The 23,694-nt window shown below is 46.9% G+C and overlaps 1 protein-coding gene across 2 annotated transcripts; it reads right to left on the bottom strand.

The window, feature by feature from the left end:
• Positions 1 to 46: 46 nt before the first annotated feature.
• Positions 47 to 23,463, bottom strand: LOC105673387 (paired box pox-neuro protein). 2 transcript variants are annotated; one of them, XM_012368986.2, is made up of 6 exons: positions 21,675 to 23,463; positions 17,233 to 17,270; positions 11,107 to 11,327; positions 5,132 to 5,378; positions 3,022 to 3,190; positions 47 to 2,917 (listed from the first exon to the last, which is right to left on the bottom strand). In XM_012368986.2, the coding sequence occupies exons 2-6, from the start codon at positions 17,243 to 17,245 to the stop codon at positions 2,374 to 2,376; spliced, it is 1,194 nt and encodes a 397-aa protein (XP_012224409.1). In that variant the 5' UTR covers positions 17,246 to 17,270; positions 21,675 to 23,463; the 3' UTR covers positions 47 to 2,373. The 2 variants fall into 2 exon arrangements, with proteins under 2 accessions (XP_012224409.1, XP_012224407.1); XM_012368984.2 differs by lacking the exons at positions 17,233 to 17,270; positions 21,675 to 23,463 and adding an exon at positions 15,714 to 15,817.
• Between the last annotated feature and the right edge of the window lie 231 nt (positions 23,464 to 23,694).

Here is a 23,694-nt window from a genome sequence, read left to right as displayed (position 1 = left end):
ACTTGCCGAACATAAAGAGACGCGCAAGGTAAACACGGCACATATATCATTTTGACTAGTGTATTTAATGATATCATACAGGACAAGTTTATTACGAGTATTATTTAGTCGATAATTTGCATGGTTTACGCGACAGTCTCCGTAGGTCTGTCGCTACATCGTGTCCTGAAAACCTTCTAGATTCCTTATTTCATTTAAATCGCAGTTCAATCCCTCATTTTTCTAATCGTAAAGAGATCAGTTAAAGTCAGTTAAAGACCAAGGAGACTGTTTAAACGTAATTATTATTGTACAGAACTATCATTCTAATTATCAGATCTCTGTATGAGCATTCTGCAACAATAAGCTCCGAACTTGTTCGCGGCAAAATTTAAAAAATCCTCTTCGAGATGTTCAAAGATGGATATACTCGACATTTCATTTTATATCGTCTTTTTTTCACAATTTCCAATTTGACGCGCGGAATGCTCACACGTAACTTCGCATTGTCTAAATCTAAAATAAATATTTCAGGCGAGTATACCTACACGAGTAACGAGTCTCTTCCTCGGGATGTGTTTCACACTCATCTTAAGGTCTAATAATCTCCGTGTATGGCAAATAAAAGGGAAATAGCGATAGCTTTCGCTTGTAAAACAGCCGATAAGTACAGGGTTGTGTCGCGCAGCTTCCCCGCGTTTCCCTTCATTTACGGATTCTCGGGCCAATTAAATCCTTTTTCACACAACTCCATAAACAAAAGGAAGTGTCGGCGAGCTAGCTTGAGAAGCTTGAGACTTTTTCGCGCTTCTTCCCTCGCAGCTCTTGCGGATCGAGACGTCACTCCGAAAATAGCCCGCTGCAATCGGCGGGCGCGAGGGGGCAAAACGAGCAAATCGTTCGACATTCAAGCACCAGCGCTTTATAGTGCATTAATTAGTCCGCGATGAGGAACGAGATACAAAGGTTTACAACGTTGTAAATGCAAAGGGGTGGAGAAGAGGAGAGATGCGAGGAAAGGCCCTACTGGCCGCACGGTGTAATGTCGCTATTTAATTGTTCTTTTTTTTTTTTTTTTTTTCTTTACGCAAGCAACGTATCGTCGTATTTTACAAGGTATACACACAGCGTGTCCACGTATGACACCCTCGACCGAACCGTTTATGGCTTTACTGCACCGCCGCCGCGACTCACGCGCACATCCCATCCGCGTGCTTTACAGCCGTTTGTTTATTAGGCTTTCGTTTAATTGCCCGATCTCGGCACGCCGTGTGTAACGGCATCGCGCCGGCTATTTTCATCGGGTTCTAAAGCGCGAATCACAATGGACGCGCGGACGCATGATTGCCCGTTCGTACATTTCCTTGAAGACCTCGGACGTTCCTGTCGCGAAACGATACCGTCGAGCGGCCTGTCGGATATGTCAAAAGTACAGTTGGCCGTTCACGTTCGAACGAAGCTAGATTGAAATTTCCACCGTCGACTTTGATCAGGCATTCCAGCTCACCTTTGTACCCGTCGGTGATTATTGTGCGAGCGCAGAAGTACTTCTCGATTAGGCTCGAGAGGAATGTGCAAACGTCGAGTTTTATTGCGCGACTTAGCGGCCGGAAAGTGCTAAATTTATTGCGTTACGTTAACGCGGTAATTACGCGCGGGTAAACCAGCGACGTTACTCGACGAACTATTCGAAATAAATTAGTGAAAGTGGTGGAAAACTTTTGCTGGATTCCCAAGCGCTTCTTTTCCCGATTAGTAACTAGGCGGCGGGGCCGCGGCTTAAGCAGAGTCTTAAAATGGCCGATTAACAGTCGCGTGTCGATCCGGCGAGAAACGGCGGTCAAGATTAGCAACGCGGAACGGAAAGAACGAAAATAATTTAATTATAAGTTAACTTACTTACACAAGGATTACGTATACTTCGCTACGTTACAATCGACAATATATCATCGATCCTATCATTACGTATGGCTTGTATTTAACTTCACAAAACAGCCGCGTTCCCTTTCGAGGAAGAAATGGGAAAGCCTTTAACCATCCGTTTAATCTCTCTTCTATCAAACTCCTATACTTAATCGATACTCAAAGTTAGACACTTAGGACATTCGCTACTCTCACTGCGTCCGCAACGGCTACTCACCAAGTGCAAAGAAATGACTTTCGAGTTACGCGTCAAGACAGCGAGCTGTTCAATCGATCGAACACTTCACACATATCTCTCAGCTTTTTCTTTGCACCCGTTAATACTACACACGTACCTACAGTCGATGATGTACGCCCACACTGTGCAATATCGGCAAGGATTCACCATCGGTTCGTACTTCGCATACACAAAGAGTTTCACCCTGACGTTCTTCTTCGCGTGCTCGGGCGCTTCGACATCCTCGGTTCTCCTTAGATCTCTTTACTGACGATGATCCCGCAGGGCTGCACCACACCGAGATTGGGCAGTCTCGGCCGCCTCGGCGCGGATTTGTTCTCGTCCTTCTTCAGCAGTTCCTCTATCGAGTAGGGATTCTTCTTCTTTTGCGGCTGCGGCGGTTGATTCTCCACCGCCGCTCCTTCGTTCGTCGTCATCATCGTGTTCGGGCTGTTGTTCTTCGTCTCGAGAATCCGGTGCGACGTTGGAGGATCTTGCTTCGACGTTTCGATGATCGATACGGGACTCCCTCGCGAGTTGTCCATATTCGCGACCTGCGAATTGGGCGTGCCGTGCCTGACAAACGCGCTCCGATCGCTGCCGATCTTCTGGCTGAGCTCCAGAATGATCGGCGTGCTGCGGAAGGACTTATAATGGTCTTGCGACTCGACCAGATTCTCGTCCAAGTCGCTCTTGTCCAGCGAATCGTCGCTACCAGCTGTCGAGCTCGAGCTCGACTTCAACTCCAGCTGACTTTGCGCGCCATTTTGCTCCGACAGGCGTTCAGCGTCTAGAGGTCTGTAAGCATACGTTTATAAGCAAATTCACTTGTGCAAAAGTGTCTGTGAAGTAATTTTTTTTCTCTAATTCTGTCGAATCAATTCTGTTCGGAAGGAACTTACGCGAACGACTGCATCCCGTGCTGCAAGTGCAAGGTTGTCGCTTGATAGAGGGACGAGTAAAAGCTCTGATTCCACGACGATGTGCCGGTGGTGCCGGTATTCGTGGAGATGTGCAGCGGTCCTAGAGCTCCCGGGTAGAACAATTGATAGTCCGTTCTCATGAGCGTGTCTGGAAGAGAACGATTGCATTCGTTATTGTCGCTTCTCAATTACTTCGCTTGTTAAAAAATCATTATGGATATTGTATCGTTCAAATTATATTTTTATTAAGAACTTTTTATAAGACTAGGCGTCTGACAAAAGAATTGAATCCGTTCGGATAGTTCAAATAAAAAAAAAAATTAAGCTGAAAAATGATTTAAGTTTAAACTATAATAATAAAGAGACATTATTTTTATTTATTTAATTCTTTTCTTTCAATCAATTGATGTGATCGGCCAAATAACGTTCCACCAGGACACTTGAGCGATGGTTGAGTCCCTCTCCAAAATTTTCGTAAGAATTCGTAGCCATCGTTAAAAACAAGATGCATATAAAGACGAGAATAAGAGAGTTTGATTATACGAACAATCTGAGAGTTCGAGTGTGGTGAAACATTTTTTTAAAAATGGAAGAGTTAAGACTCTGAATGTTTAGTTTTACTGTCTTTTCCTTTTTACAATTATGAACAATAATTCGGTATGCTGAGAATCTTTTTTCTCAATAAACTGAACAACTTTCTGTCGATGTCTGTACATTAATTAATTTTCGATTTTTGAAATTGGCTGTCTGTAGTTATTTCTATTTACATATACATCTCTGTTTGCAAATCACAATTTTATGTTAACTAAATAGATTCTCAACAACCAAAATCCTACAATAATTTTCGATCTTTCAGATCTGAAGTTATTTCACATTTATCTTCAGTTCGAAAAATTCGAACTATTTGATGTCAGATCTTGAGATTCGGACTGTCCGAACTCGTCAATCGCCTGAAATTTCCGAGCACTAGCACGGACATATATTTTCGTATTTTATACTAATAACAGATGATGATATAATTAAACATAATAAGAAATTAAATATACAAGAGCCGATCAAATTCTAATCGCTAAAAAAATCTGCATTTTTTTAAATAGCCCGATCCTTCATCCTGAAGAAGCTGTCAAGAGACGTCAATGCACATGTTCCTCTTTCCTTTCCGTGCTGAATTTTTAATAGATTCGCCGTGTGCTTATTTTTTATTTATTAAAAAATAAATTCTCCCCTTATTTAATAATGCGAGATTCTAATATTTCACGTATTATTTTCGTTAGAAATATAAAATATTTTTAGTTTTTATTTGCTGAAAAAAAGCCTGAGTTTAATTCCAAATTATTTTCCACGTGTATTCTTGAAAAAATTGTGCTTACTGATAGATTGATCTGCTTCTTTGAATTTATTATAATATTTGTATCGTTTTATACAATGATATTTTGATAATACAGAAATACACTTTTAGCTGTCACTGCGTGAGCGAAATACTTGGAGAGAAAGATGAAGACAAGAGGATTTGAGCGCTGGTTTTGCAATTAGCTGCTCAAAGCCGGTAAATTGAGCACCGCTTCCAGCATCCAACGGCACAAATTGCGGTGCAAATTTTCCGTTTCGACAGCGCGGGGTTGCGTGTCTGTTGCCCTGCCCGGCCCCTGCGTGGCTTTTGCTGACGAGTCAATCACAGCAACGGGGTGTCTCGAGATCTGGCTTTTTCGCCCTCTCGCCCCCCTCCGGCCTTACTGCCGCGTTTCGTTCTCCCTATTCTTCTCCTTCGATTCTACCCGTTGCCGTATTCGGACATTTACCGTCTTTCTTCTGGAAATAACGGCAAAGGAAAAAAAATCCGCCGCCGCGGAGACCAATTCCACGCTAGGGACAGGTGTTTAAGGCGTCATTAGCCTGTAATGGTGCAACGCAGCCTCGGCCTGCATATAATGACTCACGAAGCTCCGCGGCGAAAATATGCGTCTCTTACTCTCTCGATTGCGATCTCGAAGCCTATCACTCATCTTTTTCTTTCTCCATTCATAAATCTTAGATCGCCTCGATGACGATAACGAAGAGTTATGGCCCCGATTATAATACTAATTCTTACCTCTGGTTCCAGCGTTCGACGGAATTTGCGACGTGTATCCGCCGGATGTGCCGCTCTCGATGGTAGGGATATCGGTGTGAAGCCCGCCGCCTCTGAGGATGCGATTCACCGACGATACGGAGGGTAAGCTCTGGGGATCGCAAGCTCCCTGCCGCGCGAGCTGCTCGCGGATTTCCCAGGCGAACATCGTCGGTTGTTCCTGTTTCATCCGTAAAATTTTTTTTACCACAGTCGGCGTAGCTACTTGCTGCAACATATGTATAATATAAACGGTAAATTAAAGTAAAAGGAGGAAAGAAAATTCTTTTGCCGACAATTTCCGTTTCCTCAGCTTTACAATAAAGATTTTACTTGTCCTTTATTTACCGTTAATTTTACTTTTCACTTCTTGCGCTGCAAATGAAAATTTTTAGCGATTCTTACCCGCGCGATCTTCTTCCAAAAAAAAAAAAAAAAAAAAAAAAAGCGTTTGTCGGTGCCAGGATGTCGTTGTTAATCGTCTCACGAATGGCCTTCTTTTTGCAGGCAAACCGCGCGCGTTATCTCATCGACAAATTAACACGAGCGCGATCACACTGTCGTCGAAGCGGAGTCGCACGCGCATATGTCGTTCACAGGTGAAGAGCACGGACGGGGTCGTCAATCAGATAGCGAAAAGGGTTCGTCCGGTGGGTAGGCGGTGGGCGACGGTGGAGTACCCCGCTTTATTTCGATTTAACCCCGGTTCACCGAGGAAACGGGTTGGTCAGCCGGTCAGCACCGTCCGCCGGTGCCCATCGCCCGCCACGAGCTCTACCCACCGGTTGTTCCACCGAAAAAGGGGGGGCCCCAGTGGTGCTCAATCTGGCGAGCGGCCAATTTGACTTGCTAATGAACGGTAATGGCACGCGGATAATTTTATGCTAACGCGATGGAAATGTTATTCCGGCCGTACAGATTTCGAGATCGCCGATCTCTTTGAGGGCGCGCGGCGAGATGCACTCGACAGATCGCGTCGGGGAAAGGCGATCATCTTCACGGGCCCGTGCAGACGTTCGGGTTGCTCTCTATCTCTCTCTCTCTCTCTTTCGGCTCGCAATATATACGTATGTTATGTATGTATGTACTGCCAAGCGGAACGGTATCACCGAACCTGTCGATTACCGCACCGATCCCATTTCGCGAGAAGATCGGTTGCCTCGGCGTTTCGCGCGTCGGTAATCTGTGCCCCGTCGCGTGGGCTCGATACGATCTCTCGGCAAGTGGTTTAGCAGAGAAGCAGGATAAATACTCTCTGGCCCAGCGGACAATGATCGATACGATCGGTAAGACAGACGGCGGACGTCGATTAGCGTACAGAGTCGTGTTGAAAAGAATTGCAGATCTTGAATGTAGGATCGTAAATTCTGATTCTCATATCTGTAGTAGTTTCCTCGTTAACAAAAATATTAATCATTCACGGATCGTTGAAAATTAAGTTCTTATCGTAAAGATTAATTTTCAAGATTATTATTTTACTTTCTCACTTTAATGCTAAAATTATTATATAAAATTTAAATCACTCGTTCAAATTGTTGAAAAAAAAATACAGTTTCAAAAATTAATTTTCGAGATTATTCGGCAAAAATTATGTTTTCTTTTTCCAATTTCAGATTTGAACTAGAGATTGCGATACGGAGCTAGTATCAAAGTGGTATCATTATCCGAAGCAATGTTCTCGCAGGTGAAAGCACCACTGGCGGGGAGCGTTTAAGGGCTGTGCCCTCCGGGGGTAGCGAAGAGCCCGGAGAGGGCCGCCTAATAGTTTGAGGGGGTTTAGGACAAGCATCGCGTGCTCCCGGGAGCATCTCAGATTCTAATCTGACACTTCCGTCGTCGTCGTCGTCGTCGTCGTCGTCGTAGTGGCCACAATTACGCCGCGTCCAACAATATGTACGGGCGCGGACCTAATGCGGACCCTTCGCGTTGCGCCGCTCGGGCGCAACAGCAAAGCGCGGACACGCACGTACACGCCCGTATGCGTGTGTGTGTTTACGTGTAACCGTCGGAGGAAATTGGCCGGGTAGGATGGACATCTGGCGCTAAATGTTAGATAACCCGCGTATACAGCCGGGCCTACGAACAGGTTGACCAACTCGGTAATTATCGCGCGCAAGTTGCGCGCCTCGCTTACATGCACTCTCCGAATGCGCCGAGTGCTCGTCGACGATAAGGACGCCGATGACCGTCGACACCTTATCCCCTTCCCTCCCCCTTTTTTTTCCCCCAAACTCACCGTACTTAAGCGCGCCGGTGTCGTTAAAAATTGGACGATTAAAAAGGACGCTTTCTTTTTCGCTTTAAATAAAGAAAATTTCAAACAAATACAGAAATTTTTAATAAATCGAGTTTTATGAGAAATCAGTTTTAGGTAAACGAAGAAATTTAGAACAAAGAAAATTAATTAAAAGGATAAAATAGCATGAGTTCAATTCATTCAGTATTTTTCATGTGAAGTGAATTTCCTGAACGCCGTCGACCGGAAACTATCACTTGAAGCCCGACTTTCTGTTGAGCGAGCGAGGCGCTATTCGTTTCCATTTGTCGTGGCATTTCAGTGCTGCTAAATCATGCATCGAAAAATAAATACACGTCGTAGCGGGAGGGCCGATCGAATGCGAGTGGATATTTCTGTCGGAAACTCACGCGCGAGATCCTAATTGCCCGATAAACGGGGAAAAACGTCCGATCGTTGAGCGTGAACCGAGGAAACGAATGTTTCCATTCCCCCCCCCCCCCCCCCGGTCGAAGCCGTGACAATAATCGTCTCCGCCAGGAGGGAGGCGTTTCCTCAACGCTTTCGAAAAAGATCGCGGGATCGCGATCGAATCCGGAGTAAACAGGACGTGGCTTGTCGTCGACGTCGAGTACTGCGCGCGACATATTATATCCGCGCATTATACGGGAGAAACTTCGGGAACGCGCGATTTTTTCCTTCACGTTTCACTGTATTACGCGCGGCTTCGACGCGCGGCCCGTGCATTTTTTATGAGACAATTTTCTCTGTCGTGCCGCCGGCTCATTATCCGACGCGTATCGCATTTGACGCGCACGCGTACGTGCAAGAGAGAGAGAGAGAGAGAGAGAGAGAGAGAGAGAGAGAGAGAGAGAGAGAGAGCACGAAAGTGATAACGGAGAAAGTACGTGGACATGCCTCGAAAATGTTACATACCGTACCGGAGTACACGTGTAGATTCCTCCGATAGTTCGTCGATTAATTTCACGAGATCGCACGCTAAATTGCATCGCACGCTTCCACTGACAAGAGATGCGCGGGACGAGAGAGAGAGAGAGAGATCGTGTAGAAATTGCACCTCCCTCTCTCTCTCTCTCTCTCGAAAGCGCGTTTAATTAAATACCGTTATCGCGGATCTTACTGTAAATACGCGTAATCGCCCGGAGCGCTCGAAGCAAAATGCGTGAGAACACGCAGTTTACACCGAATTCGCGCACGAAGGATCGTTCGGTAACCGACCGGGCGATATCGTGGGATATAGCGCCGAGAGAGAAGTCGTAATAACAGACTCGAAAAAAAATGGAGAGCGCTATCTTGACAAGGCGCGTTCATCTTTCGTTACTCAGCAGGAAAATCAGAACATTCTCCTTTCGATGGAAATCGACGTGAAGGGAAGGAGGAAAGGAGAGGGGGGGGGGAGGTGAGCGGTTAAATGCCGGTTCTCCCGGGGACCCGACAACGAGTTAATACTGCCAGGCAATCAAAGGGGTTTACCTAGTAGCCATTATTTAATTATCGGCGTAATTTTAAATCGCTGTAAAAGCCGCTTTCTCTCTCTCTCTCTCTCTCTCTCTCTCTCTCTCTCGCGCGGACAGTGACGAGCCGCCACCGAGCCGGCTGTGTTATCTAACGATCTTCTCCAGAGAGAATCTTTTGTGCTTGCGACGGTAGGCGGGATCGGATACGTTGCGCGTGTGCAAGACGGGGGATCCGAGATCCTTCGTGCGTATATACTTGCTCCCCGGCGACCATATTTCTTCCTAATTTCTTACCCAAATTGCCAAAAGCTACCGTCGCTTTGTTAAGACGGGAGAGAGATGGAAAGAAAAAAAAAAAAAGGAAAATTCTGTCGGCTGATCGCAGACGCGGTTAAAAAAAGACTTGAGGACCGAGGCCGTATTAAACGCGCGACCATTATTTTGGCCACGGGACTATTTTGACATACGTAAAATAAAAACCGAACGCCGGTAATGGCGGATGATGACTATCGTTTACATGCGCGCGTAATCGGCGGCCCCCCATGCCACACAGCCGGAATTTAAATGCTTTCTTCGGGGTACCTAACGGCGGGTAGCGTCGGCTATCCCTCTCTCTCTCTCCCTCTCTCGCTCTCCCTTTTTCCGTCCCCATTTTGCTCTCCCGCGCCGGTGCACTAAACTCGAACTTGCAGCTCGGGAGGAAGGTCGACGCACGCCGACGCGGTGTTATTAAAATAAATTCATTAAGCCGAAACGCGCGGAGGGTAACACAGTGATGCGCTGCCAGTGCACTGCCACGCCGTAAGAAATTTCCAGTGTATACGCACCGTGCAATTATATTGTCATTAGCGACGTCGTGTACGCGCGATACCGCGGGCATGCATACCTCGCTCGCTCGCTCGCTCGCCGCATCAATCGGCGCGGCTTTGCAATGCGCACCCGCGGGGCGAAATGACGTTCCCGAGAGAGCAAGACACCCGGGACACATGAGTATTCGTGTGGCAAAAAACTGCGACCCGTCGTTAAATTTTACGACAAGCGCGATTACGGGTTGAACAATAAAAATGTTAGTGTTTAGATCAATAATTGCGATCGCGCGCGCGGAGCAGAATTGTGAAATCGCAAAACGGAGACGACGGCGGGCGTCTAAAAGAAAATTCCGTCCCCGTCGAAGGATTTCCGTATCGAAAAATCGAATACACTCCCTATACATCGTTCGACGAGAATTGATTAATTTATCGTGAAACATTGCTCGATGGCGTGCGAAGCTAAACCGGCGGTGGTGCCAGAAAGAAAACCGCGCAAAGCCATGAAATTATGCAAATGCCGCGCTACGCTGCAAGGTGTTTGGATAATTGCACGCACGGTCAAGCCCTTACTTAAAATCACATCAGGAATACCTGAACGCGCGACTTTACACGGGACTCTCATCAGTGCCATCGCCTGCTAACGCACACGCGGATGCGCGCTCGCTTGTTTTCACATGTTTTTGTAAAGTTACCAACATCAATTCTCTATCGCTACGCTCGCTCTTACCGCGCATTTTACGCGTGCGGTTGTTACTTTCAATATAAAATTTTGCGTTTAAGGTGATGTTTAGCACCTATTTTTGAAATAATAAGAATTTAACAAAAATTTTACAGATTGTTCTTACATATGTTCGGAGACTTGTGACAAAATCCGGAGTCGATTCACTGAAGCAATCAAAAGTTGTAATTTGCAACGAATTTACCCGTGACTTTATGGAAAATGTGTAACCGTGTTGATTTAAGTGGCTAAAATGGATAGAAAAAAATTTTTTTTTTGTTGAAGTTTCTTTTCATACACTTTTTTGGTCACTATTTTTCCTTTCCATCGACAAGGGCCTACTTTTGGCATTGTGGATAAACACAACTAATCTTTATCCGCATATCAGGCATAATTCAGAAAATTCGAAAATTCTCAGAAAAAAAACAACAGAAATTCAAAAGTACATTTCTGCACTCTACTTATGAATAAATGATAAGATTCCGTGCAATCTTTATTACTCAAACTATATGAAAAGAGCATATATTCGTCAAAATCAAATTTCAGCAACTTTTTGCTACGATTGTACGTGCAAAACATCCTTAATGAAATTCTCTTCACATTAATTAAATAAAACAGGCGTATTCTAAAATTTTTCCAAATATTATTAAAAATATTCTATATCGATTAACGTAAAGTTTTTGCGACGAGAGTCGCCAATTCTGACGTGATCTCACCTTCGTCTTGCTGCCGCCGATGCTGCCGGGCCGGATGCTGCCTGTCTCGTAGAATCTTGTGAGTATCTTGGAGACGCAGCCGTGGGACACGAGTAGCTGCCGCGATATGTCGCACGGCCTGACGCCGACCATGGCGAGCTGCACGATCCTCTGGCGCACGCAGTCCGGCAGCGGCCTGCCGTTCACAAAGACGCCGCCTAATTGATTCACCCCGGCTTGTCCTGAAACAGTCGGTCGCGTCGTTAATAAGCGAAATAGCACACGATGGCGACGATAAAAGTGACGCGACGATCGGGTCCGAAACTGCCGGTTGGAGATTTAAGATTTCGCGTCGACGGAATTGCGAAAGGTGTGTATCGATTTTCGGGCTGGGGACAGTCAGAAATCGGCTAATAGCGCGCCCGCGATCGTCCCGGGAAGGTCGGCAGGTGCATTTTTTGGCATGCGGTCTTTGACTAGCCCTCTATAATGACATCGTTACGACGAATATCACGGAAAGGACCCTCCCTGCCCTGTCCTTTGCGCCCGTTCGCCAAAGACGTGTCATTATTTTCAGTAACGTTGAGAAGGAATCGTGTGGCGATCGCGCAGCGAAATCCCAATGTCTTTACTCCTCTACGCTCGTCTGTAATTAACGGTGGAAGCGAGCGCTTCGTACACGATAAAGATTATGCGACAAAAGTATTAAGTGTTCGTTAACATGCGCGACTGTCGTCCCGACACTTGTGCACGCACCTTCACCTTCGAAATGCGTTTATTTCATGTGTGTTTCGTGCGAACAAGTCGCGCAAATTACTTCCTGTTTATACGCAGTCCGTTATTTCGCGCGCGCGCGCGCGGCGAAGTTCCTCCGAAAAACGTCTCCAAGTTCAGAACGTATGATCAGATAACGTTTCGCCAGAAGGTAATAAATTTGTATTCAATGAAATCTGCCGACTTCGTTACAACGTACGTTCAATCGCGCGGAACCGATGAAAATTAGCATAATGTTGACGAGGATTTAGGATGAAGTTTAGACCCGTCGACGGTGTGCAAAAGTTAATTGGACGTAAACGTTAAGACGTTTCCCGAGAGTGGTCGTTTTAGACACGGCTTTTACTTTTTTTCCTCCTTATTTTTACGTCCGCGTCCATAAAAACGTTTAATCGCGTAATTTGTACCCACCAGCGCGTGCACACACAATATGCGGACTTAAATCACGGGTGGCGACAAGTTATTTATGCATTACGCGCGCGATTATATGTCGCACACGGCATCCGCGACACGTCGTATAACCGGCGCAGAGTCGATCTGTCGAAAAATTTTTACAAAACTGATATTATTCCATCGGTGGTGTCGTAAAACCGTAATGTCCCGCGGCTTGTCCCGCGCGAATAAAAACGCCAATTGATCACCGATTTTACGTCCCGCCGTCGAAAATGAGCGCTTAAACGATTCGCGCGGTCCGACGTGCATTAAAGCGCCGAATAAAATCTGAGTTATACGGCAGGCTCTGTTCGTCCGCTCCGCGCGGGGACGAAATTACACGAAACCGCCGTGCAACGGACGAAAAGGAAGATCCGTGGAAGACCGTGGAACGAGCTCGCCGTCGAATTAAAGCCGCGTCATAAATCCTCGGTTACACGTCGCGCGAGGAGTCCTCCTTAATTGCCGAATCGTCTCGGTAGTCTAACGATTAGTTAATGGCATAATTATTACACGCGATCCGGAATTCCATGGAAATGCGCGTCGATTAGTATTCCGGCTGATACGCCATCGATTAGCATTCTAATCGTAAGTCTTGCACCGACAGCTCTCGACGGCGTGAAATTCTGATACGAAAAAAAAAGAAAAGAGCGCGTAGGTATCTCAATTGATCTACCGTTAAGTCGAAGAATAATCGCATGAAAAATTCATGAGACACATTTTGTGATATTCGAAAATATTGCCGTTAGCTCTTGATAACGTAATTATTGTGATACAAAGTAGAAAACTCTCCACGATTGTGTCATTACTGTTGTAACGTAGTAGTCGAGGCAACGAGGAGAGGATTAAGGACGCGGGAGCAATCTTGTCCGGTCGCGTTTCTGCATCGATGCACCGTGAAAATAATCGCCGGTCAGGTATATAAGTTTAACGAATAATAACGTGGCGCGTAATGGGGATAATCGGTTTTATTCCCCGACGATCATTTTCGACGTAACTCGAGCCGAGAGAAAGAAAGAAAGAGAAAGAGAGAGAGAGAGAGAGGACGCTTCATACAGAAGCGGCGTTACTAACGACGGTCTCTCCCCGCCGAAAGAATATAAAAGGATTAAAAAGATCAGGCATAAATGCCACGGATATCTTGTATAAATCGAGCCACGCGCCTTCACGTAGACGAATCCGGATGCACGAACGAACCGGCCGCGCACCAGGACGATCGCTAATTATCATCCGCGCCGACTAATTATGTCATTACCTCGATCACTGACGCCGACAGCTCCGGACCGACTCGAGAAATAACGATCGGCCGACCGCATATTCAGGCCAAAGAAAAGATTTTCGTCAATCTTTTCCATCAACGTTACACACGAAATTCCACGAATTCGACCTTTATTTGGCGCTTTACGGACTAATTGACGGACGATCGCGATCGCTCTCATGATTTTTACTTCTCGCGGTGAGAGCCTCCGCGCTCTAAGAAGCAGTTAATCGGCACGATTATATACCCCGTGGCGTTCGAGTTTTATGTCTCCTTGAGATTTTATATCCGGAATATAATAATTTTATACTTTATGCGTGTGCAAAAACCGAGGGATATAAAAAATCATCTTCCAATTAAAGCGGCCATCAGCGCCGTTTATTCGAATAATTGCAATTCGAAAGAGTTATTTTGTCGCCCGCGGAAATTATGAGCGCCGCTTCTATAATTTCGTGACTTCCCGAGCGTGAGCGTACGTGACGCTCGCAGCGCAAGCGGGCTCGTCCCAACGAAGTGGGAATTACTGATAATGACCAGTCGAAGGCGTGACGGATCGACTTTATTGGATAATTTAAGGGTCTCTCCCGATCGCGTGGTGACAGGAACACACGGCCGCGACTCATTTTCGGCGAGGAAATTACTTCCAGGGATGCGCGTCTCGCGTGCTCGCATGCGCTTCACTCATTAGCGGCTATGTTGATTGCGCCGGCTGCCGTTTATTCCGCGTGTATGCCGAGAAATTTTTCCCCGTCGATAAATAAATAAAGATCGGACGATTAACATCGTTCTACATACAGAGATACTGTCTTCCACACATGTCGCTAAATTAATACTTTTTCCCACAATTCTTATGTAATTAATTAATTGTTTGTTCCTTAATGTCTTTCCATTCGTTCCGCCGGGCTCGCCAATCTGCGATGCGATTGCGCCGCGAAAATTATACACGCCACGCATTTCGGACAACAGGAGACGGATGCGACGCGAAGCGACGAGCACACAGCGGGCCAAATTATTATTACGGCAAAAACCGGCCGAAATGGCGTCTTTATCTAAGTGCAAATCTGCTGGTGGATCCACGAAATAATGGAACCGCGCGTTAACCGTGCAATTCTCCATCGTGCCACGCATCCTGAATAGCGTTCGCGAAACAAAAAGCGCATGCACGGAAATCGGATAATACCGGAAACGCGCGATCTGCGAAACGGTCGAAGTAGAAGTAAACGGGACGGAGCTTGAAAATATCGTTGCGCGAATATAACTGTGCGAGTGAAATAACTATTATCGGTAATAAAGAGACATTAATAAAGATGCGTTTGTCATTAAAAGCGTGATAAATCCGTGCAATTCTCGTAAACGACGAATGTATACGAGATTCATTAGATAAATACATTTAGAATACGCTAAATGCTACTTTTTACCAGTGCAATAAATATTTTAAATACGCTTTCCCTCTATATCCATTAACATTCTAGAATCATCTTATTTTCCATTCGATTATTGACAGAAAAATTATTTTACTTCAGTTAACAATCTATATTCGCAAATATTTTTTTACAATTCAGATTTTAAATTTAGATCTTCGAAAAATATTCACCGACGTAAGAAAAGATATTTGCGGTATTCAATTCTTCAATATATAATTGTTTCCAATCATTGATGAACTTGAAACGCGCTATTATATTCCTTGACTGAATCTTTCATGATGATTCTATCAATAAAAACCAAAAGAATTTTATTAGCTGCAGCTAAAGACCCAAAAAATTTTGATACTTTTTCCCTGAATTAATACGTTTTCAGCCAGACTTTTAACCGGTCGTTTAACTGAACGTAGCTCGTTAAATCATTAATAATCCTGAATGTTCGGAAAGAAAATAATCTTGAATGCGGAGCACTGTTATTGCTTTGTTACTGTTACAAATTATATTTTAGGTATATCATTTTGATGTGTAATCTCCGCTCACGTTTTTGCTACTATCTCCCTAACAGCGTGCAAATTGTCAAACCGCTGGCATGAGATTCGTTCAAGAGTCTTTCGCGAGTGCATAAAGCTATATCTTCTGAGATATAATACTGGTTAGCTTAGAATTAGCCGGCTAATGCGAGCCAACAACGATTGCTATCTCGCTGGCCATTTAGGCCCTAACCAAACTCTACACCTGCCTACCTGTAATCACGATCCGTCCCATGTTAACAGATTTTTTTCTCTCTGACGAGAGCGGGCATGTCCGACTTCGAATCAATGCCGAATAGCGTGCTTCACGAATCGACACGTATCGGTCACCATTCAACTCGCGTTATCGGTCCCGTCATCATCTATCTTAAGAGAACACACGCGAGGAACAAATCCCAAATGGGAGTGTATCAAGATAGTTAGCTGTGGCGGCTGTTGCAAGGTGTTTATCGCGCCAATGATTATCTGCGAATGTGTCGATAATTAGAAGGTAATATATGTAACATAAACTTGTTGATAATTAAAAGGTAATATTGCCAGTACACTTTAGGAATTCTGATAATATCGTTCGGCTGGATGTGATTTCCGTTGTTAATAATTTCGCTGACGTGCTTCAAAATCAATCGTCGATTGCTAAAATGTTGCGATTAACGCGAAAGATTAGAGAAAGCCGTCAAGGATTGTTAGAAATAAGTGTTCTATTGTAAACCATGCGATTCGGTTAACAAAACTCGCACTGCTGAAATTCATCAATGTAATAACTTCAATTGATAAAAGATTAAGACGCGAGAACGGAGAGCACTTTCTCCAATTTCGAAAATTTCGGTATCTCGTCGGAAAGATTGATCGCTCGATCGAGGGATCCAGGCAGGATTCTTTATACGGGCATCGGGCCAGCGCAGCGTGGAGGGGAATGGACGATGGGAAACGGGAGGTTGTAATTAAACTCGTTTAATAACAGGCCCATAGATCTCGACGTTCGATCCATGGTATAAAATTCTTCGTTAATTACTGTCAAACTGCCTTCCAAATCGTAATTTAGCCTCGAGCTAGTTCAAATGGCCAAAGAAAAGAAAGATTCTTCCGCAGAGAAAGAGGGAAAGGAGAAGGGAAAAATTTTTATTTTTTACTGCGGAAGAGATGTCCTGTGATCTCACCGACGCGACGGTAGCTGACCCCGCATAAAGCAACGTGCCTTCCTTTCGTATAAATCAAGAAGCAACATCGAACCGAATTATAATTCTCACGGTCGAATCACATGGCGAAATTGGCTATTCAGCAAACTGGCTGCTGCCTGAGATGATCGCTACGATGTCCCTCTTGCAAAAAAAGGATTAGCATACGCATAAACTATCGATCGAGACGATTCGATCCTTCGGCTGTGACACGTGAAATTGCTTTCGCAAAATTTCCGGCAACAAAATAGAAATACCGTATAATTATGACATATTATCGAAATTTATGCGTTTATAATTTCCATATTATAAAATATTTAAAAACTCCGCTTTTTGCCGATGCAATTCGCCTATTTTTACTTCACATTTCCATCATAAATTAACTTCATTAGCAAAGCAAAGTCCAGTTGATTTTAATAATCCTAATAACAAATTATACTTTAGGGATCTTCTGTCACTCGGAAGTTTACATTCCGTTAATAGTATGCAAAGAATTTTGACGACAATTTTAACGGTGTATCGCTAATGCATGCGTAGAATGGCGAATGTGTACTCACCGGTGTGCGGCATGATGGCAAGCGATCACGTGCCGTATCTGTAACAGAAGAGATTTATAAGACTCGCTTTATAAGACTCGAGCGGCAAAGTTGTAAGTCATACGGTTTGTATAGTGCGAAACATAGTGCACATCGCGCCGTGTCAGATTCCACGGGGTAGCGTATCGCCGTGCACGTATGCGCCACGACATATGCGTGCGTTCTTAACCCGCGCGACGTATTATAAGGTCTAGCGGGAGTATAGCCTTCGCCGTTAATGAATTTAAATGTATTCAAAGGGCGCGCTTGACGCTTGACATGGCAACCCTTAAATATGCAACCGTGCCGATAAGCCAAAGCGCGGCAAAATATCGCCGGTAAGCCGCCGACCGTGACTCTCATTCCCGTGCGCGGATCGGCCGCGATCGGGCGGCCGTTTTCTCCCCGCGAGCGCCGACAACTTCATTTTCATATTTCAGTTTTTGCGCTTAATCGCATAAATTATTCCGCGCCGCGCACGAAATTCCAAATGCGCGATTCGTTCCCGATTCACGAGCCGACGGGATATCCCCGTGTTTTCCGTCCGCCACGATCCGTTGAACCGGAGTTTTCCGACAGTTTTCCGTTTCCCGACGCCCGGACGGTCGTCGCGACGGTACGGAAATTTCGCGGATTTGAGAACTCGCAGGCAGGGGACGAGAAGGAGCGAGCGGAAAACTATACGTCGGATGCGTGCGTAGCGTGGCGGGTGGCGTGTACTTTGTGATGCAAATTAATGCACGATTACCGAACCACCCCTTGCCCGCCCTTGCGCGACCACCGCGCGACTCCTTACCTCGTCGTTACCCTTGCTTCCCTTCGCGCAGGTGTGCGCGTATACGTGCACGGTACAGCGGGGACGTGTCTCGAGGTGTACGTGTAATAAGTACGATCCGCCTCCACCCCCGTGACTCGATGCTTACCCCCGCATTAGGTCTGGTTACACGCTCGCCCCCCCCGGTTTCTAATCTGATGTAACTATTACATACGTTACGCGGTATCCATATAGTCGAAATGGCTATGCGCCGCACGGAACCCTGATGAAAATTCATTTCTTCATGCCCGATCGTCATCCGTGTCCTCGCCGGTAGAGTATACTCCACTTTCCACCTGACCAGCAATTTACATCGCTTCGATCGGGAACGCTATTATTTTTTTAATGCCCAGCCTGGTGAAATAATTTTTTTAGCCACTTGCATTTTTTTCGTTTTCATATTCCCCTTTCTTTTTTTCGTACGACGAGTTCATAAAGATTCGGAAAATCCCCGCAGAGCGAACGAGTCCGCGGCTTCAAGCGAAAAAAAGTCGATTGCACGTGTATCGGCGCTCGGAGGGACATTAAATTCCACGGGAGCGATTTCAAGGTGTCAAGTTTTACTCGTTAAAGAGCGGGCTGCGGATCGCCGTCGGACGGACGGCAACGAGCGGCGAAGAATGCATGAGGTTTTTGTCACGAGACGGGGATTACTTTTGGCCCGACGACGGCGACGCTCGCTTGGCAATTTCATCGGTCTGCGTCCCGCAGGGATGAAGGCACCTCCCGTAATGAGGATTGAGCGATTATTATAAATCAAACGAACCCGGCCACGGCGAGCTGGAGCGCCGCGTTTCTCGCGTGCCGCGTGTTTTGCCGATGTTACTCTTGCGAACACGTGTCCCGCCCTTTTCCATTACTTCTTCGCCCGCGCATCCCGCCGCCGTGAACGCGTGTACAAACGTGACACATGCGTCGTGCTCGCGACTACGCGCGATTTTCACTCCTGCATCGAGTGGAATAAGAGAGTCCCACTTCTTATTGAATAATATTTCTCCTAACGCCATTCGTAAAGCCATTATTGAAAATTATCTTTTTCGAATGATCAATTCTCTTCTTCTCATTGTGAAAACTAGAAAGATCGGCAATGAACAAAAGAAGCTAAGAGCAGAATGCTCAAAGAAATGTGATATCTCGGTGGTGGCCATTTCCCATCGACTCGACTACTTTGAGTTTTCCAAGAATGAGAAGAACGAGCGGAGTGAATTTGAGAACCGCGGCGCCGCGGGTAAATCGCCAGTAAGGTCACGCTTTTATGTGCAAGCCCTAAGCAAAATCTAGTTTTTGTTTATTCATTAGGTTACTCCGCACTTTAAGTGGTACGTGGAGGAAGTCCTTCGCCGCAGCGGCGACGTCGAGGGAACGAACGACGACAGAGAGGGACCCGAGGGGGTGGACCGACCGACCGACCGACCGACCGGCCGTATCACCGATACGCCACCAGCCATAAAAATCTGAATATATTAGGCCTACATGCGCACGACATCTCGCTCGGATCGTGAACACGTTACCGCGCGATAATCTACGCTCGTTTCCAGTACACTTTGCACGTTTATGCGTACACCCGAGGCAGCTACCGTGCGAATCGGTCACCTTTCTTCATCGCCGATCGGTACTCCTTCTCTCGCCACCGGCTCTGAATCGAATTACCTTGTATTAATTAAGGATCGTTTTATTAGTCGCAATTTACCGTGTCGCTCGCTCAGTTTGAATAAATGTGGCGAGTGCGGAGAAGATATGGAACAATCGTCGTAATTCGTTAGGTATTTGTGAGAACTCAGAGAGTATTTTACTTTCAAACATGAGAAGAAGTGACCTGTCCTTGAGAATTTTTTTAAACGAAATTATTATGCACATTATTCTAAAATTTTACACACATATTTATACACATTTGTGTGTGTAGTAAAATTTCCATGTGATAAAATGGATGGATTCTCAAAGATTTATAGCAAAATATTTTCTAAAACTACCGATTTCCTCCCGATTTCCTTCCTTGATCGATAATTTCCACTCTGTATTTTAAATCAATATTTTGCAAATCATCCATAGCCGATTAATTATCGGACATGTTACCGTACTTAATCTATAATAACGTTCAAGATCAACTACGCTGACTGCTGCTGTACGTTATTTAAATATACATTAAACATTTTCTAGAACATTATCGTCCGGTTATTTCAATCCTCGATGTCTACCAGCGACGCAGCGAGACTTAAATTCAAGATTTTTCGAACTTTACGCCAAGGTAGCGAAGCGGATAAGCTTTCGAGAATATGGTAAGAAAAATCGGCGAGAGGCGCGGGTGAGAGAGCCTGGGAGGCCGAGAGGAGGGCGGGTAATTAGAATAATTCGGGCCGCCGTGGTTCACGCCACCCGGACGAATTTGCATTTTAAATGAAGCGATGGCGTGCCAGGGGCCCCACCGTGCCGGCCAGGAGAAGAAGAAAGAGAGAGAGAAGCGGTGGGCGCGAGAGAGCGGTAAGAACTTTGTGCTTTATAAGGAACTTTAATATTTATCGCTTATATCCCCGACCGAATAAGTATATGTATATATCCGCCCCTTCCTTCCTCGCGGCCGCCGTCGCAGTCACGGGGTTCGCTCATGCTCGCGTTCAAGTATAGCAAGACTCCTGCGACTTCCTTCTCGGTTCTCTTTCGTCTCACGGAGACCACCTCGTGTGTTCGCCCCCTCCCCTCCCCTTCGCGCTGTCGGATTATTATCGTGTAATTAGCACCGCTGATTTGCACATTGCGTCATCGGCACGCACGTACAACGCGACAATGTTGCGACGATGATTTTAATTTTAATCGCCGCATCTCTTCAACACGGCACTACGCGAAGATTCCCGCCGGCGATTCCGTCGGACGATAAAACGACCGCGGCTTTTCACTCCCTTGAGGCCTCCATTGCTGCAGATAATCTGTCGTCGTGTGCATTTCGGATGCGTCGATAAGTATCGACGGGAATTTCCGATGCGAGATACCGCACGTGCGCCGCGCCGCGAGCGCGAAGTCGCGTTCGAGAATGTAATTTATTTAGGTCAGATTGTTATCGTTAAGGGCGCCCGAGACGAAGAATAATTTCTGCTTATAAGAATACGCCTTTCCGCTAATGCGCAAAGACCGCTTGTAGGAATAATTGTAAAGCGTGCCGACTCACGACACACATCTCGTGATACACAGCCGTATAGAATTTGAAATTATTTTCCGAAGCAGTTTGCAAAATGCAGCAAGAGCGAGAACTATAATTTAATTATGGCGAATAATTAAAAAGGTGAATGTCAAAGTTCACCCGAATTAATCGCCGTCCGTTAATCAATAACGTACTTCATTGGACGGCGACACGCGGATTTTGCGGACGCATATACATTTAACGGTGCAAGCGTAAGTTTTTCACGATAGGCAAACGACACGCATCGACGTTTATGAAAGTCGGCATCGAGATACGTCGAGCGAAACGCATAATAAGATCGATCTAATTGACAAGAAACTCGCCGGATAATTTATTTATCCGTCCGGGCCGCGCACGATCGCAATTGCACGCGGAAACGTCCGTCGTTGCGTGCGCTCTCGCGAGAAAATAAGGGGAAACAGGGTGTCTCGTACGTACCTGTTGATTTTTTATGGTGTGTCGGCCCGCGGTGCTCCTCAGCTTCCGAGTGGCATCCGCTGTCCCCGAGAATCTCCCGCTCGCTTCGATATTCCTTAGTGTGTTCGTTTCTCCGCTCCGATTCAGCTTGTCGACATTGCGTCGTCGCGTCTTGGTCGAGGCGATCGTCGTCCTGGCGGGCGCTGCGCGTTCGACTCACGCAGGAAGTGACTTCGCTTTCACGGCAATAAGACGTGGATGTGACACGAAAGCCGGAAAGGCGGAAAGAGGCGGACGACGAGAGAGAAAAAAAGGCTGACTATATAATTGTACACCTATGAGCGCACGTCAGATGACGACAGGAAGGTTTTCTTGCAATGACCACCTTTTCCGCTGTGAGAACTGATGATCTGCTTCTCGGCGCTTCCTTCCGCGCGTCGTCGTCCGTCTTCTATTTTTATTCCGCTCCGATAGCCGCGCGCGGAAATGTGCGGTTAGACGTGTCCTTGATGAAGCTGGATATTCTTCTTTTACTCGGAATTCCCCTTGAGAATGTCTAATGATGTAACAACTGTCGTCGAATGCACGTACTCGTTGACTCTTTGAAGAATCCGATCGTAAAGATCACGGCTCGATTAACCGTTCAGTCGGCAGGATTGCACTCGCAATTGATCGCACGATCCCGAAAGAACAGCTTCGTCGGAAGAATCCGATCGATCTCGTTCGAAGCGTCTCTATTATCGGTCTTCGATCGTCGACGAAAGTTCTCGAGCCCTCGTGCGGCAACTTCCTCGATAGTGTCCTTCCGTCGCTGCTCCACTTCCACTGGTTGAGCTCACTGATGAACCGCGTTCAATTCTCATTTCAGCAAAGAAAACCCCGCTCCGCTCGCTTCATCGCAGCGGTGTCGCCGCTCGCGCGATTTCCCCAGCTTCTTACTTTTCCTCTCGGCAAGTCGGCGCTTCCACCTCGCACCCGAGGCGCAGAGCACGTGCGGCAGCTACTCCTGGTCGCCGGCGGAGTGGCAGGTCCGCGCGACGGCGAGGGCAAACTCGCGGTGGACGACTGCGGTCGGCCGCGCGACGAACGCGCTCGTCGGAGAAGGACGCGGCGGAGGCGAGAGGGAGCGAGAGCGCGGGACAAGCACGGAGTACCGAGCCGAGGTACCGGAGCGTAGTACGGCAAGGGCGCGTGAGAGCGCGGCCGGAGATGTACGCGCGCGTAGCGCGAGAAGGTGAGAAAGCGAGAGTGCGCGACGAGGGAAGCGCGAGGGAGAGAGAGAGAGAGAGAGAGAGAGAGAAAGAGAGGAGAAGAGGCGGTCAGGACAGAGGATGATGTGGACCACGCGGAGGACACGGCGTGTCTGAAGTGGGCTCGGCCCGCAAACGGAGGTTACGGGCTTTGCTTTCGGTCAGGTCCCCCGTACCCTCTGCTACCGCCCGTGCCCCGTGTCTACTCCTCGCCGTACGTGTCGTGTGTGTACGCCGAAGCGAGAAGGAAAGAGAGAGAGAGAGAGAGGGGGGGAGAGAGACGGAAAAGACAGAGAGAGAGAAAGAGAGAGAGCGCGAAAGCGGCAAACGGACCGAGAGGGAGAGAGCGGAGGCGAGGGAGGGAGGGAGGGAGGGAAGGTGACGGTAGCGTGTCGTCGCGTGCTGGATGTTGCGTCGGGCAGGCCCGCGTGGCCCCGTGGCTCGTGGCCCGTGGCCCGGGTTGTGCCTACGGCGAGGAGCAGTTCGCGGCCCCCGCCGAGAGACAGAAAGAGAGAAAGGCAGCAAGATTGGAGGGGTTGGCTCTCTCGCCCCGAGGAGAGAGAAAGAGGGAAAAAGGGAGAAAGCCCGGGGTGGGCGGGCAGAATCGCGTTCTCCCCCTCGCCGTTGCCGCTACCGCTCTCGCCCCTCGTAGCCTCCTTCTCGACGCGAGGTTCCTCCGAAGGGCTTTTGCTACTCCTCCTTCTTCTCGTGCGCTACCGCGCTTCTCCGCCGCTTTCCTCTCGCTCGCTCGCTCGCCCGCGCGCTCTTGGCCGCGCGATTGCGCACGCACG

This window comes from Linepithema humile, chromosome 4, assembly GCF_040581485.1.
Source record: "Linepithema humile isolate Giens D197 chromosome 4, Lhum_UNIL_v1.0, whole genome shotgun sequence".
Lineage (NCBI taxonomy): Eukaryota > Metazoa > Arthropoda > Insecta > Hymenoptera > Formicidae > Linepithema > Linepithema humile.
Note: the sequence above shows the minus strand (reverse complement) of the source record. Positions and strands in the feature narration are given on the sequence as shown.

Bases quoted from the DNA above. Each gene is read 5' to 3' on its own strand.
- LOC105673387 (XM_012368984.2), bottom strand. From the start codon at position 15,735: ATGGGACGGATCGTGATTACAG. The intron at 11,328-15,713 runs GTAGGCAGGTGT...CGACTGTTTCAG, and splicing joins GGGACGGATCGTGATTACAG to GACAAGCCGGGGTGAATCAA. The intron at 3,191-5,131 runs GTAAGAATTAGT...GTTCTCTTCCAG, and splicing joins GTCGAACGCTGGAACCAGAG to ACACGCTCATGAGAACGGAC.